Source organism: Monodelphis domestica, chromosome 1 (genome assembly GCF_027887165.1).
Source record: "Monodelphis domestica isolate mMonDom1 chromosome 1, mMonDom1.pri, whole genome shotgun sequence".
Taxonomy (NCBI): Eukaryota; Metazoa; Chordata; class Mammalia; order Didelphimorphia; family Didelphidae; genus Monodelphis; species Monodelphis domestica.
Window position 1 is genome coordinate 604,133,983 of NC_077227.1, and position 17,034 is coordinate 604,151,016.

The following is a 17,034-nucleotide window of genomic DNA, read 5'->3' on the forward strand; positions in this document are numbered from 1 at the left end:
CAGATGAGGAAACTGAGGCTGAGAAAAGTTAGAAAGCTTTACTCAGGATCACACAGCTAGTAACTGAGTGAGGATTCAAACTCAGGTATTCCTTTTTCCCAGTCCAATGCTCTATAGGCATTGTGCCACCTATTGAATTGGCAGATATTTGCTGAACGTTTCATTAATGCCCCAAACTCTTGGACACTGGGAAGTATCTTTTTTTTTTTTTTAAACCCTTACCTTCCATCTTGGAGTCAATACTGTGTATTGGCTCCAAGGCAGAAGAGTGGTAAGGGCTAGGCAATGGGGGTCAAGTGACTTGCCCAGGGTCACACAGTGGGAAGTATCTTAAAGGAACATAAGACATGTTCTTCACCTTCAAAGAGCTTACTTGGGAAGATAAGGAGCTAAGATAAGAACCAAAGAACAATTAAATTCTATCTGATATTGACTCTAATTGAAGCAGGAATTCACACCCATGTTGGTTGTCCTGGTCAGAGAAGGCTTCATAGGAGAGGCACAGAGAGCCCCAAATGGACCTGGAAGGCTTGACCTAGGAATTGATACTTGTGTGTTACAGACACCTAGAGGAGGACTACAGAGGAAAACTGTCGCTGATTCGTTCTGAGATTGAGATGGAGCGAGAGATGCTCTGGCAGCAGGTGAACAGACAGAGGACCAAGCTTGAAGCAGACATTGAATATCTACAGGGAGAAGAGGTGTGCCTGCGGGAGAAGTTGACCTTGGCTTTGAAGGTATGGAAGGCCTCCATATTGGGTCAGCTGTACGGTGATAAAGGATGGAAAGGTTTGAACCATTAGAAGATGTGGGTCTGAGTGATTAATGGAAAAAAATACTATTTTAAAAAGGGTTTTAAAAAGAAAAGGAAAAAACAAACAAACTAGTGATCCAGAACTTAGTCAAAAAGCCCACTTAGAGTCTATCTACATTCCAAAATTGTGCTCCATTCAAGAGATAAAAAGAAGTTGAAATAAGCATTCTCATAGCACTTATTGTATGCCAGGTACTGCGTGAAGATCTTTTGTTACCAATATTATTCCACTTGATGCTCACAACAACCCTGTGAAGTAGGTGCTGTTGTTAATAGCATTTTACATTTGAGTAAACTTGAGTTTATGTGACCATTTACTGTACTACCTAACTGCCTTGAATCACTATAGCTAGTTGTTCTCAAAATGTTGCTCCCCATCATCTTCCTTGCCCTACCCATTTCCCCCCTATTTCTGTGGTGTTAGATCACAGAAAGGAAAAGATGACTTTACCAGGTCACATTTACCCAAATAATAGAGAAAAGGCCATGTGTCCAATTTCCAAATAAAATACGCAAATATAATTTAAACTAATAAAATTACTTGTTGCTTACCAGAAAATTAGTTAACAAGTACCAATTGAGTATCTACTATGTGTCAGGAATAGTGTTCTACATTGGGAATTATAAAGGAAAAATTTATAGAAGTACAGGTACAGTTAAACTAATAATGGATGACTTCAAAATAACCCTTTCAAACTTAGACAAATCTAACAAAAATATAAGCCAGAAAGAAGTTGAAGACTTGAATAGAAAGAACAATTAGACATAAAAGATCTCTGATGATTACTGAATAAGATCAGAAAGGATTTTGCTTATTTGTCAATTGTGAGTGGCTTTAATAGTTTTCAAAGCAAAATTCCCATTCATAGAATACAGCAAGGTAATTAACCTTACAAACCATTTCTTATCAAATATTTTATTATTAGAGCCTCTGTAAAAAAAAAATGTATATCTTTTTGAGGGTGCCAGTGAATTCCACTTAAATTTCACTTTGAGAAGCAACATGAACATACTTAGAGCCCTAAGTTTGGATCCAAGGAGATCTGGGTTCAAATCTCACCTTCTATACAGTAAATCATTTTAATTTTTCATGCTTCACTTTCCTCATGTGTAAAATGGAAAATTTGGACTCGGTGCCTATTAAGAGTGATTTAAAACTTATCACATCAATTCCTAAACCTCAATTTCCTCATCCATAAAATGAGTACCTATAGTACTAAGATTAAGAGTTAGAATAGTTAAGGTTAGATTTGAAAACTTATATTGCAAACTTTGAGGTATCATATAAGCCTTAATTATCATTATTTGTTAAAATACATGGTCTCATTTCTTAATCAGGGATTGCTTATTACCAAGTGTCTATACAATCTTGTGCCTTCACTCTCATTTTCTTACTGGTTTCTCTGCTCTTAATACTATTGAAAACGTTCATCAAAGATAGACAAGAAAGAAACATGCCTTAACATAGTGATCTTTTCATTAACTCCTCAAACTTGGTCTTGTAGGAAAATAGTCGATTACAGAAGGAAATCATTGAGGTTGTGGAAAAGTTAACAGCATCAGAAAAGTTGGTGTCGAAGCTACAGAATGATCTTGAATTTGTGTTGAAAGACAAGGTAACCCTTCTACGTGAATTATCCCTTGTTCTGGTCAAAAAGGGATTTTCTGAGTTTGGGTTCATGTGAGAGATGCTGTAAATTGTAATTTAGGCTCTTGACTTAAAATATTGACACCTTGAAAAAGGGCAATGACTTAGGACTGAATTCAGTCCTCTTTCCTACCTAGATTTTCATAATGAAGGAACGACTAATTGTCTCATCAAAGGTTCTTTTTATTTCTCAGGACCTTTCTCTAAGATGAAAGGACCCTTATTCTACCATCAGACTTCCTCAGGCGGTTTTCTAGAATTCATTTCAATTCTGTTCACAGAATAGTAATTAAATAATTATAATATGAAAGATACTGATTTAGGTAAGCAAAAACAATATGATAAAGTCTCTACTTTTAAATTTCTCACAATTTTTTTTTGACAAATATATACGTGATTGGTAAAATTTGAAAAGACAAGCCACGTTAATAGATCAAGCAAACATCTATTAACAGCCATTATGTCCTCATAATAGTCTCCCACAATAGCAGGTTTGGGGAAACAGCAAAAATGAAACATGAAAGTGAGAGGGAACTGTCACATGTATATATATCATCCCTCTTTCTCCCCAGCCCCCATCACTTCTGGGATAAAGGTGTTGAGGCTCAGTGGGTTAGAGTAGCATTATCAAACATGTGGCCTGCCATACATTGTACAGCACTGCAGAGTGTGGCTGGAACCAGATTAAAATGTATTTGGGAAATACTTATCAAAATAAATAATAATATAATAAAACAGACAATGTTAATGTCCAGTTTCCTAGTGGATCCTTAACATATGGTTTAGTGGCCCCCATTTCTATCTGAGTTTGGTTTAAAAGACAGATGATCCATCAAAAAGAACCATGAAAATGGGGTAGGCTGACATACTGGACAGTTTTTCCTCCTTCATTTGAGCTACAGTTGGAAAGGAATCTTGTTCTCTTCTTGTCATTTTTATCTTTTGGTTGAGAATAACAAGAATTTTACCCATTGGATTTGCAGTTGGAGCCACACAGCCTTGAACTCTTCAGTCAGGAAGACCGGTTTGCAGAAGTTATCAGAGAATATGAACTAAAGTGCAGGGTATGTATCTCTGGGAACCTCCTTTGCAAAAATGCTGAGACTGTTCTCTCTTGCTGCTAAGTCACATGCCTTCTGCATTTAACTTAGTGGAAAGGAGGAAATATGTAATTTCTCTTAAAATTTTTTTGTTTGGATCAGATCTTTGTCTTTTGGACAAAATGCTTTCAGTATCTTTTAATCCTCCTACATTTGTTTCTTCTCTTCCATGTTTCTCAAGCCCTTTTTTGTAGGATGTTGCTGTACTCTAGGGAAGTTGCCTGCAAGTCTCTCCTAAGAGCCCACCACCTGCCAGTCACAATGTATATGAACTAACACAATCATCTGGCCTTCAGTGATAAATAGAAAAGGTGCTGGACACTCCCCTCTATTATTTTTGATAATTATTATCAGTGAGGAGCATATTTTCCCCTCCAGTCTTTCTATACCCAACCAAGAAGCAACAGAACTAAGATCCGTTAAATTTGTCCTGAATTAAACTGGAATCAAAAGTCCTCATCTTTCCATCACTTTGGTGTATTCTTCTCATTATTTCTTTGTTTTTTAATTGCAAATTTTTATTTAATTAATTAATTTAGAATATTTTCCCATGGTTACATGATTCATGTCCTTTCCCTCTACTCCTCCATCCCCCTCCTGTAGCCAATGAGCAATTCCACTGTTCTCTTCTTGTAATTTTTATCTTTTGGTTGAGAATAACAAGAATTTTACCCATTGGATTTGCATTGATCAAGACCTATTTCCATGTTATTGATATTTGCATTAGGGTGATGGTTTAGAGTCTACATCCCCAATCCTATCCCCATCAACCCAAGTGATTGAGAAGTTGTTTTTCTTCTGTGTTTCTGCTCCCATGGTTCTTCCTCTGAAAGTGGATAGTGTTCTTCCTCATAAGTCTTTCAAAATTGTCCTGCATCATTGCATTGCTGCTAGTAGAGAAGACCATTACGTTAGATTGTGCCACAGGTATCAGTCTCTGTGTACAATGTTCTCCTGGTTCTGCTCCTTTCGCTCTGCATCAATTCCTAGAGTTTGTTCCAGTTCCCATGGAATTCCTCCAGTTCGTTATTCCTTTGAGCATAATAGTATTCCATCACCATCATATACCACAGTTTGTTCAACCATTCCCCAATTGAAGGACATCCCCTCGTTTTCCTTCTTATCATTATTGAAAATAATAATAGCATTGATATAGTGCTTTAAGACTTGCAAAGTACTTTACAACTATTCTGAAGAGTGATAATTAAGGGATGCCTGCCATAGCACCTTAAAAACTGTACAGTCAGTCCTCCAGTTCAGTAGAATGTGTGCCAGTGTGGAAAAAGGCAATTATGTAACCTTATTCTCACACCCAAGTACTAACATACATTTTTCCCTGAGCTTGGCTTTTACTAAAAACTTGCTCCACCTCCTTTTCCTTCTCTTTTATGGTTTTTACTGTCTCATACATTTACATCTCTTTACAGCTTGGCCTTTTTCTACCTTTGTGGTCTTCTTACACATTACTCCTCTGCTCAGGGTCTGTGGTTCAGTCACACTAGACCACTTTCTGTTCTTTACACATGAGACTTTATCACTTTTCTCCATGCTTTTGTCTGGATCATAATCCTTTCTCATTTCCTTCAAGGCTCAGCTCATGAAACTTCCACATGAAGCCTTCTTTCCTCCTTTCATTTTGTGTAACCATACATGTGTGTATGTATGCTAGAGCTGGCTCTAATGGAGTTAGTAAGAGCAAAAGGTACTTATTACACCCAAAAGAAGATGCTCAAATTGTTACAAAGGAAAGAATGTACAGTATTCTCATTAGCTTAGCCAGTTACACTAGAAGGGGTACCTTTTTCATTAACAAATAGCATTTGTTAAGTTCTCCTACTAGCTTTATTAAATAGAGTAAAGAGAAGGGGGTGGCATCTAGGAGCTAGCTACTGAGGTCCTTTGGGTTTTCTTTTGTAATTATAAAGGAATTGGGGGAAGGGAGGTATTGAAGAAGACTTTCAATATGCCTGAGGCATCACATAGTAAAATATGCATATATGTGAGCATTATTATTGTTATTATAATTGACAGAGTGATAAATTGGTCCTTGGAAACATGCAAAACATCAGTCTTAAATCCTGCATCTGGAGTCTGAATGACAGGAAGCAAAGTCTTCTCTAGGCTTTTGCAGACTCTGACAATTTGTATTTCACTCAGGCTTTCAAGTTCTGTAATCAAGTCCATTTTGGAGGTGTAGTAACATTGCAGCAGAGTTTATATTTTGGAGCAATGGTGTCAATTTTTGCATATCCCAAGATGACTCTTAATAAAACTAGTTTGGCTGAATGGGGTTTAGCTCAATTAATCAATCAACAAGCATTTATTAAATATTTACTAATGTGCCATTCACAGTATTAAGGGACTGAGGATACAAAAGAAAGACAGAAATAGTCTCTGCCATTAGGGAGCCTATATTCTAATAGGGGGGCCAAGATGATAATAATTAGGTACGTATAAGTCACGTATAAGATTAGATGAAAGGTAATCTTAGAAAAGGGCCTAACCAGAGGGAGGGAGAGGGAATTGAGGGTGTAAGACATCCTACATTTGAGCTCATTAATATTCCATGGGGAATTTAGGTGGCAGAGTGGATAGAGTGCTGGGTCTGGATCTTCCCTAGTTCAAATCTGACCTCAGACACTTCCAAGCTGTGTGACCCTGGATAAGTCAGGTCACTTTGTTTGCCTCAGATTCCTCATCTGTAAATTGAGCTACCACTCCAGTATCTCTACCAAGAAAACCCCAAATGGGGTCATAAAGAGTCAGAGAAGACTGAAAATGACTGAACAGCAACAGCAAATATCTCTTGAGTGTAGGTAAAATTCTTATAGTAATGATTACTAAAAAATAGCTCTCTCCTCCAAGCCCAAACTATTGTCCAGGTCATGAGTGGAATGAGGTGAATGACAAAGAATGGAAATGAAAACCCGAATTATACAGTGTCCCACCCTAGAGACTGCTCTTTGTAGCTATAAAAGCCTAGAAAGATCCTTGAAACGTCAGCCAAATGAATGAAGATGTCTACTTCTCCTGATGTACCAGTGCTAAATCATAGCAAAAGTAGAAACAGGTACTAAGAGTTACAGGGGAGACTTTCATACTACTTTTTGTCACTGATATCTTAACTCTAAGTTGCCCAGATCCATGCAGGGCAAATGTAAGAAATAATGTTATTCCTAAATCTAGATAAAATGAAATAAGACTGGAAATTAGGGAGTTACTTAATCCGAAGAGGAAAAAGCCTAAGATCCGGAAGGTTTTAAATATTCATACTTAACGCAATACTTTTTATGTAAACTACAGAAGTGCTACCATATAATGAAACAGATGGAAAAAATAAGGCTCACACCTCAAGTGATTTTGGCAAGAACATGGGCAGACTTAGAATGGAACATTGAAAAGCCTTTTTTGAGTTTCAAGGAATGAATTAGATAAATACTCCAGCTATATCACAATAAAGCATTTTTTAAATGCTCGTATCCATTCTAGAATGAACAAATGGATTCTCCTGCAATATCTGACTCTAAAAAAAACGTCAGTACCTTCACTCAATAGTATAGCTATCACCAAACATAGCTAATAATGTGGCTGTGGTCATTGCAGTGTTAAGGAACTTAAACAATAGTTAAAGCTGTCTGAGAATTGTCCTTAGTGTGAACAATAAATACCACCAGTTTGGAAAAACCATATTGAAGACCTGCAGAAAGATATTAGAAGGGTAAATCACTATCTATCTGGTACACACAGAAGCAAATTTAAAAATCACACACACCAATTTAAAACAATGAAAAAGAAACCTATGGAACAGAATGCAGAAAAATAAAAGTATATCTGAAATTCTCAATATTGTTCATTGCCACCACAACTGAAAGCAAAAGTAAGAAGGTTATGTTGAAACAAAGAGTAAAAACAATGAAAGGAACAGAATAAACAATTGTATCAGAAAATATACAATCTGTATCACAAAAGGTTTGTGGAGCAAAGAAATTAAAGAAGTGAGAACCTCCAGGGAAAGAGGATATAAAAAATTTCTGGTTATTTTAAGGCTCAAAGCCCCAAATAATGAAAGCACAAGCTAGATGATAAAGAGACTCTGTATGTAATATGACGAATGTCAGAATTGTTATACTAAATGAGGAGACTACAGATTTTTGCAGGTAGGTAGTACAGAAATATAGCATTGTACATAGAATCAGGAAGACTTGAGTTAAAATCTAGTCTCAAACACTTAACAGTTTTGTAAGTGTGAGTTAAGAACCTGCGTAAAGTTATTTAAACTCTACTTGCCTCAGTTTCCTTATCTATACAATTAGAATAATGATAACATATATTTCCTCAGGTAGTTGAAGTGAGAATATGAAATAATAGTTGAAAAGCAAATTTGTAAAACTTTACATGTTAGACAAATGTTAACGAATATTATTAAAAATAAAGTTTAAAAAAGCATGATTCAAGTTGACTTTTTACTTTCTTTTTTTTCTTTGTTTTCTTTTACAACATGGCTGAGATGGAAATATATTTTACATTGACTTTACATGTATAATGTATATCAAATTGCTTGCCTTCTCAAAGAGGTGGGGCAAGGAGGGAAAGAAGTAGGAATGAAGAGAATTTGGAACTTACTTAAATAAAGAATTTTAAAGTTAGTTTTTACATGTAATTGGAAAAATGTATAAAACATTTTAAAAAGTTATCGAGAATGCTGAGATTGTGGATGTTAAGAGATTGCCTGACATAGTAAAGTCAAAGCTTAATGAGAAGAACTCATTTAAAGCAATTAATACCTATGCAGTTTCAATTTCATTGGATACTTTTTGCTTGGTAAAATGGATGTCAGGTTCAGATGTTCAAACAAAAATCAGTCTAAAGTTTAATGAAGTAAAAAATTGACCACTTCAAGACAACTGTAGAAAAATGAACATTTCTTCAAAAAAGGTACAAGAGAACTTTTAGATATTTCAGAGTACATACTAAGGTTAAAAATTTATAGAAATACTTTTGGAACAAAGAGATTTCTCAATAGCTGTATGTCATTAGATTTATTAGATGTAATTGACATTAGGCCTATTTTGGAATAGTCAAAACTGCATTAGGGTTTGTATTTTGGAGCAATGGATTGTTATTTTTTTAATGTGAAATGGCTACTGGTAGCCATTCATACCAGGTCATATTAATTCTAGGTTCAAAATTCTATCTGCTATCTGATTCCAAAAATAATGATGACAAAATCCTCTGGCACAAAGCAAGAGGTTGGCCTATATGCTAACTTCTTTTCCTGAGAGACAAAATGATGGAGTATAAAATGTGTTCAATTAGGAGATAGGGCATCTGAGATCTGGTCCCAAGATTTCACCAATTAACCTTTTGTTCCCCTGCACTTGTTTTGTCCACTGTAAATTGATGGCTTTAGACAAGATGGCCTCTGCAGTCCCTTTTAAATTAAAAATGCTATGAATCTGACATTGAGTTGTTCCATTGCTGTTATTTTCCCTTTCTATTGTTTTATCTTAAAAAGGGATTCATTTTATTTTTATATCACATTCCTTTCTAAACATGACTCTCCCATCCATCTTACCAGTGAGCCTTTCCTTGTAACAAATATTGAAATTATTTTATTGAGCAAAACCAGTCAACACATCTACCATATCTAAGAGCTCATACAATATTTCACATCCATAGTCTTCTACTTCTGGAATGCAGAGAAGGAGGTGCCTTTTCTTGTTTTGAGGCCAACCTGGGATATTAATTATTCTTTCTTTTTTACAATGTGTATAATATTTTCTTGCCCCTGCTTAATTTACTTTCCATCAGTTCAAAGAAATTTCTTTATAATTTTTAATGTTTTCAGTGTTTTTTTTTTAATGGTGCAGTAATATTCCAATATGTACCACTGTTTGATTGCTCATTCTCTAGTTAGTGGGCATTTTTTTTCCAATTCTTTACTACTACCAAAGATCTCTTTTGTGGTATATATGTAGAACCTTTCTGTCTTTGACCCTTTTCAATTATATGCCTAAAAGTGAGGTCCTTGGGTCAACTGTCATGGACTCAACTTTTTTTTCTTTTAAGCATAATTCCAAATCTCTTTCCTAAATGGTTGTACCAGTTCACAGCTTCATTATCAACAATGTGAGCAGGCTGCTGCCATATTGGCATATTTCTTTCTCTTTTCCTACCTGATTTTAGTACTGTGAAAGTACAGAATAACAGCCCCCCAAAAAGACCTATTACTTACTAGCTAATAACAGTGATATTGTCAGAATTATGGCAAATTATATTAGTTTGAGTTCAATTTAATGTAACCTTTCAGCTAAATAGCTAATGTCAATAAATCAATAAACATTTATTAACTCCCTACTATGTAACAGACACTATTAATCACTGCTCTTTTCCTTCCTTCCTCTTCCCATACATAATACAACCTAGTTGTATTATGCAAATAAGACAGAAATATACTCTTTAGGAAAATCTCAAATACAAAAATCCATATGTTTTAAACAAATGTAGTGAGGTGATTGTTTATATTATAGATTTCCCCCTCTTTACCAGAAAATTTGCCCTGCCCTTCCTTTAATTATCAAACTCCTTTAGCAAATTTATTGATACTAGTTTACCTTTAGCTTGCTGGAAACAGATCTAGTACCTTATTAAGTATGGCACAATTATGGTGAAAATTAACCATCTTTAAATACAACTAACTCCAGATACAGGATTAGGGACTAAGTTACCTAATATCTCTAAGAATAGTCATCTCCTGTACATGTAATTCTTTCCTTTGTGTGTGTTTTTTAACGAGAGTGTCTTGTATCTGATTCCCTTTCACACTCATATCTGTCTATCCACTTCTGGCTTCTGATGTAGATTAACTATAACCTCATCCTGTGGTTAATCTATTGGTGTTATCATTATTCAAGATACTAGCGAATGCCATCAAATAATTTGCCATGATCTGGGTTTTGTGCTGGGAGAAAGAACACTTAATCTTAGAAGAATAAGTAAGTTATAAACTCAGTGGCTACTGCAGTATCCAATATTGTTTTAGCTTGGTTTGCATCTTTTAAAACTCTATTAATAAAGTATTATCTGCTTCTTATTTTTCCTCTTCTGATCTAAAAACAAACCAAAAAAACCTTGGTGCTGTTGCTGGTTCCTTTCGGAAACACTAGAGGGTAAAGGTGAGCCCTGCTGTCGTTCTGAAGTGTCTGCATGAGGAAAGTACTTTGGTGTTCTTCACTTTCATCTCTGCATGGTGGCTTGTTCTCACAAAATAACCCCATACATCCTGGGGATGTGTGTATAAGCATTTTTCTATGGAGTGTATGTATTTGTCTTTTGAAAATTATATTAAATGAGTGGGCTAGTAGCCCAATTTTTTAAACTTTTGCTGTATGTGTTTAGAGATGGGGAAATTGGGATAACAGTAAATAAACTAGACTGGAAATTTTAATTAAAAGTTGGAGCTGATTTCACATTTGACTTAAAAACAGTCCTGTAATTTGGCATCTATAAAGTTATCATCCTGACATTGACTAGTCTAGATATTTTCCCCCCCATTTTGGTGATTGATTCATAGATGGAATGTTCCTTCCCTTGATGTGCTTTATCTAAATTTGATTTACCACTTATGTCTTAAAAGGGGATACTTCCTGTTTTGGTTTGGTTTATTGAAATTGGTCACTAAATCTTTAGAAGTATTGTTTTCTCTTTTGTTTTACTTCTTGTTTGGAAGCTACCATCTTTTCCATCTCTTCTCTTCTAAAGTTTTTTCTCCCGTGTGTGTGTGTGTGTGTGTGTGTGTGTGTGTGTGTGTGTGTGTGTGTGTGTGTGTGATGAACTCTTTGAAAGTTTGTTGATACCTATGGACTCCTTATAATAATGTGTTTAAATATGGAAAATGTAGAGATTACAAAGTAAACAAATTATTTTGAAATACAATTTATATTGTTTTTAAAGTTTACAGACTTCCATGTAAAAAACAGTTGCTCAATTTCCAGTTCAAAGTAATCCATAAGGCAGGAGGATTATAACCAGAGTGGAAGAGAGAACAGAGACATGAGCAGTCAGTTGTTCATGCACGTTTTATCCTCTCAGGAATTTAAATTCTTATTACTTTTTCCTTATTACTGATTTTTTTACTTGTCAAAAACTTTATTATTGGGTTTAGATTTAGGATTTTTTTTTCTTCTGTTCTCACTGGAATTCTACAAAAAGTCTGGGTAGAAGATAGCATTGGATGGTAAAATGGATTATTCTTGGGTGGGAATTCCCTATCATAGAATCATAGAACTTCAGATCTGACTTTTCACTTACATTTTTGCTTATTTAGTCTGTGTAGATTTTTGACTCTTCTGTTAGAAAGAAATCCTGTGTCTCCACCAAACTTGTAGCTCAAACTAGATGGTTATTTCATTCCTGTTTACCTGCCAACCCTGAAGTACTTCAGAATTTCCCCCTAGGAACTGACTTATTTTCCTGTTCCTTTATCTCCTTCTTAACAGGTTTGCTTTACAATTACAGCTATAAAATAAAAGCCAGAAGAGAGGTAAAGATTCTTTAAACCCTGGACTATCCACTTGTTCACTCAATTTGGTGTCCACTGATTAAACTCTCCTGATACAGAGAGAAAAAAGTTTCCACAAGTCTTCCAGAATGAATAAATAAGAAAACATTTATTAAGCACCTACTGTGTCCTGGGTATTGTGCTAAGGGATGCAGATATGTATATATGTAAGTGTGGAGGAAATGTATACAACCTATGTGCAGTGAGCTTGGGGGAAACATCTCCCCAGAAACAATAACCTTAGAAGTCAAAGAAATGTAGACTGCCAGATTGTGTAGATAAAGACAAACTCTTAGGCAGATTCCATTTCATTTTGGATCCCACTTAGATATTCCGAGGAGATAAACTAGTAATTTCTTATCCCACCAAGTTGGTTTTCTGAGATAAGCTATTGGGAAACACCCCTACAGGAATACACCTGATCTTGCATAACCCCAAGGTTACTTCAAAGTTAAAATATCTCCTTCCTTCTCCCAAATCACTAAATCCCATTTAACTTAATCAAACCAAGGGAAATAGCTCAGCAGCTTCACTTGATTGCTCTCAGGGAGAATCTTTAGATCCCTAGGAATTCCCCAACACAAGCAAGATCCTTCTTTCTCTCAAGGAGCTTTTTGTTCTTCATTGTTCTGTTGTTTTTGCCTCTTTGTGACTTTATTTGGGATTTTCTTGACAGAGATACTAGAGTGGTTGGCAATTTCCTTCTCCAACTCATTTTACAGATGAGGAAAATGAGGCAAACAGGGTTGAATGACTTGTCCAGAGTCACACAACTAGTAAAGGTCTTGAGCCTGCTTTTTAACTTTGGTCTCCCTGACTCCAGGTCCAGCAACTATCCACTATGCTATGAGATAGAAAGCTATTATAGTAGTCCAGGTAAAAGATCATAATGGGTGCCTGTACTCATATGGTCACAGTTTGAATAGAGAGAAGGGGACATATAGGAGAGATGTAGAGGTACAAACAATAAGATTGGGGTACTGGTTAGATACATGGGGTGACTAAGGAGGAGTTGAAGATGATGCCTAGGTTGTAAATCTGGATGACTATGAGTCTAGGGATGCCTTAAGGGAAGCTTAAGAAGAGGATGAGTTTCAAGGGGGAAGACCAAGAGTTCTGTTTTGCACAAATTGAATTTGAGATAACTACTTCAAGAGCTGAGTATAAAGATTGGAGAATCTTTTGTCTAGAGATGACAACTGAAAGCATGGAAGTTAACAAACAAGTTAGAAAATAGAGAAGAAAAAGAGAAGAGGGCCTGGGAAACCTCTAGGAGAGCAACATGGGCAAAGAACCAGGAAAGGCAAATGATGAGGAGGCAGACTAAAGGAAAATCAGGAGGGAACAGAATCATGAAAAAGTTGAAATTAAGGAGCCTAGGAGGAAGTAATCATCAGGGTCAAAGTTGCTTAATCTGTAAGCAAATAAGCATTTATTAAATGTTTACATTGTGCCAGGTATTAAATGCTTATTGACTGACTACAAAATATTTGGGTTTGAATCCTAGATTGCCACTTGCTACCTGTGTAGCTTGGGAAAGTGACCTCTCTGGACCTCAGCCTTCTTATCTGTAAAATGAAAGGATTGGCTTAGATGACTTTCAAAGCTCCTTCATGTTCTAAATCTATTATCTCTAACCTCTGCTATCTATTTTCCATTGAGAAGACTAAGATATTTTTCTAAACATAGTTTTTGCTGACATAAAAATGAATTTAACTTTCCTGTATCCTAAACTGCCATAAAAAACTCATTAATTTAAAATATAAGCTTTCCTCAGTTTCCAAGCTTTCCAAATACAAGTAGGGGTGAGATTTTGGGAAGAGGAAGATTCATCCCAGAATCCTTATTTCCTTATATCCTATTTGAGTGGGCCATTAGAAATGAGGGCAATTTTAAGTCAAATCTGGAAAGCTTTTCCTTCCTCGTACATTTGGGCTGGATTTAGCTACATGTTTGTAGCTCTTATTCAGTGTAAAATATGAGATCTGTTGTCCCCTTGAACAGAAAGCATAATTTTTTTGGAAACTGAATTTCTAATTCAGTCCTTGTAGATTATCTACAAACTTCAATTTCTTTCATTTTGTCTGGGACTCATTGTTCTAGCTTTTCTCGTTAATTATCTCTGTGCTTCTTTCTGAAACCTGATTCTGTTAGCTAGCTCAAGATGGCATTTTTGCTATGATTGATTACTCCACTGTTTTTTTTCTCTGTGCCTCCATTATAGCCTAGGTGCCTCCTTTAAAGACTTTGTATTTGAAAAGGTTACTGTCACTAAGATTGTCATTATTTTTGAATTCTTTTAAATGTTTGTGTGTGTGTCTTCTTTAATAATCAGCTTTGTTTTGCATAATGTCAGATAATGGGAGGAAAACTGGCACCCCATTTTGTTTAAGACTACTAAAATCTTTACTACCAAATCAAAACTTGAGAAAAAATTTTAAGCATCAATGTTGAAGATTTCCGTTCTAATTACTTCCTGATGTATAGATCAAAGCACTTGCCATTTCAGAAAATATTAAATCTTTAACTTCATTTCTTTATTTCTTGTTACCTAGGTTAAATTAATCAGTTAAGTATGAGTCCCTATCTATTGTCTAGACACTCTATTATAGGTACCATGGAAAAGATTCTAAGGAAATAGAAATTGTGGGCTTTGATCTAAGACATCCCTATTCCTTTTGGAACTTAAAAAATCTAGTTAGAAACTTATCTGCTAGTGGAGCACCAGAGGGATATAAAAATATAGGGAACATGAACAACAGACACAGTGCCTCCTTGACTGCAGATTTCCTTTTCCTGCCTTCTTGAGGCCCTTTTTTATCTGGCGTGCTTTCCCCAAGAGTCCAAGTCTGTGATGTGACTGCTGCAGGTTGGATTAAGATTGTCTGCCTGTGCCCCTTACAGGACCTCAGTGACAGAAATGATGAACTGCAAACAGAATTGGAAGGTCTGCGGTCCCAGCTGCATGAGAATAAATGCCATCGCTCATGGAGCCAAGAGAAGGACAGTGTGTCAGATGGATACATTCTCCAGGCTGATGACCATGAAGGTAGAATGCTTATAATTATGGAAAAGAAGTTTGGAAGTGAAAACCCTTGGAGCACTCTTTCTCCTATGCCAATTGAGCCACATTTTTTCTCCTTGATTCTCACTTAGTGCCCCGGGGGAGATGCTGCTGAACTTAAATTGATGTAAAATCATGTTTGGTTCTTCTGCTCTACTTTTGTGCTTAGGAAAAGGCCTTGGCAACATAAGGCTTTGGAGTATCTATGAAACACTTTTGAAAGGAAATGAAGGGGCAACTAGGTAGTGTAGTGGCCCAAAGTCAGGAAGGCTCGTCTTTCTGAGTTCAAATCCCATCTCAGACACTTCCTGGGCAATTCAGTTAACCCTGTTCGCCTCAGTATAATGGACTGAAGAAGGAAATGGCAAACCATTTCAGTATCTTTGCCAAGAAAACCCAAATGGGGTCACAAAGAGTCTGAAATAGCTGAACCACCATCTTGAAGGAAAATAAAATATCTTTTTGTAGTTAGAAAAGATCCTGACATTTAAAGATCATGTTTTAGATAAAGAGAATGAGGCAGGGGCAGTGAGGCCACTCAATGGATCGAGAACCAGAGCTATGAACGGGAGGTCCTGGGTTCAGATCTGGTTGTGTTGCCCTGAGGAAGTCACTTAAACTTCACTGCCTAATCCTAACCACTCTTCTGCCTTGGAGCTAATATACAGTATTGATTCTAAGAAAGAAAGCAAGGGTTTCGAGAGAGACAGAGAGAGGGAGAAAGAAGGAAGAAGAGAGGGAGCAGGGAGAGAAAAAATGAATGAGACATAGAGAGGATCCATTGCCTAAGCTCACTGAGATAATATATAGCAGAAGTGAGATTTGAACCCAAACCATCTGCCTTTCAGGCCACCTAGCTTGTTTGTATCTAGTTGTTTTCAGTAGACAAAGTTCCCTGAGAACAGAAACTGTCTTTTGCTTTTCTTCACCTGCTCGTCTCTTAGCATAATGCCTGGCACATAGAAAGTCTTTAACAAATACTTATTGACTGATTCTTTTTTTTTAAACCCCTTACCTTCCATCTTGGAATCAATACTGTGTATTGGTTCCAAGGCAGAAGAGTGGTAAGGGCTAGGCAATGGGGATCAAGTGACTTGCCCAGGGTCACACAGGTGGGAAGTGTCTAAGGCCAGATTTGAACCTAGGACCTCCCATCTCTAGCCCTGGCTCTCAATCCACTGAGCTACCCTGCTGCCCTTTTGGCTGATTCTTAGTGGCTAGGAGAGACAGATCCATGCTGAAGAGAATATATATATTTTAGTTAAAACATTTTTAAAGACTCTCCCTTCTTCCTTCCTGTCTCCCCTGATCTCCCAATTAAGAAAACAAGAAAAACAAAAACCCCATTAAAAAACCCATAGTCAAGTGAAAAAAATTCCCACAATGAGTTATGTCCTCCCAAATTGGTCTCAATATTCATTTTCAGATAAAATTTTCAGAGTGGGGGAAAAGAACTAAAATATTCCTAGGAGTAACTTGAAGAGAAAAAAATGCCAAGTCCTTTGGCTTTGCTGCTGCCTTCTCTTAGGAAGAAGGCCCATCATCAGTGTGCTACCATTGATTGATGTAAGCAGGTGTTGAAAAGCAGCTCTGCTCTTGAGCTGAGGCCAGAGGAAGTCGTCTGAATAAGTGCGTGCCTAATAGGCGAACGCCACAGCCAGGATTGTGGGAAGTTTAGTGTTGTGGATTCAGACTTGTGAGAAGAAGCAACATTTATGTAGCCCTCTTAAGGTTGACAAAGCACTTTATATACATTATCTCACTGGCACCTCACAATGGTATTGTATGGCTGTATTTTTCCAAATAAGAGAAATTGAGGGATTTGGGACATTGTAAGTAACCTGTGGG

The 17,034-nt window shown here is 36.4% G+C and overlaps 1 protein-coding gene across 3 annotated transcripts in view; it reads left to right on the forward strand.

Annotated features, from left to right (window-relative positions):
• The window catches only part of NINL (ninein like), a 174,236-nt gene that overhangs the window by 124,795 nt on the left and 32,407 nt on the right, over positions 1–17,034 (forward strand). For all 3 annotated transcript variants that reach the window (XM_007476594.3, XM_056813792.1, XM_056813791.1), the window contains exons 12-15: positions 563–737; positions 2,320–2,430; positions 3,446–3,526; positions 15,027–15,171. In XM_007476594.3, the coding sequence (XP_007476656.2) occupies positions 563–737; positions 2,320–2,430; positions 3,446–3,526; positions 15,027–15,171 (512 nt within the window). The remainder of the gene's footprint in view (positions 1–562; positions 738–2,319; positions 2,431–3,445; positions 3,527–15,026; positions 15,172–17,034) is intronic.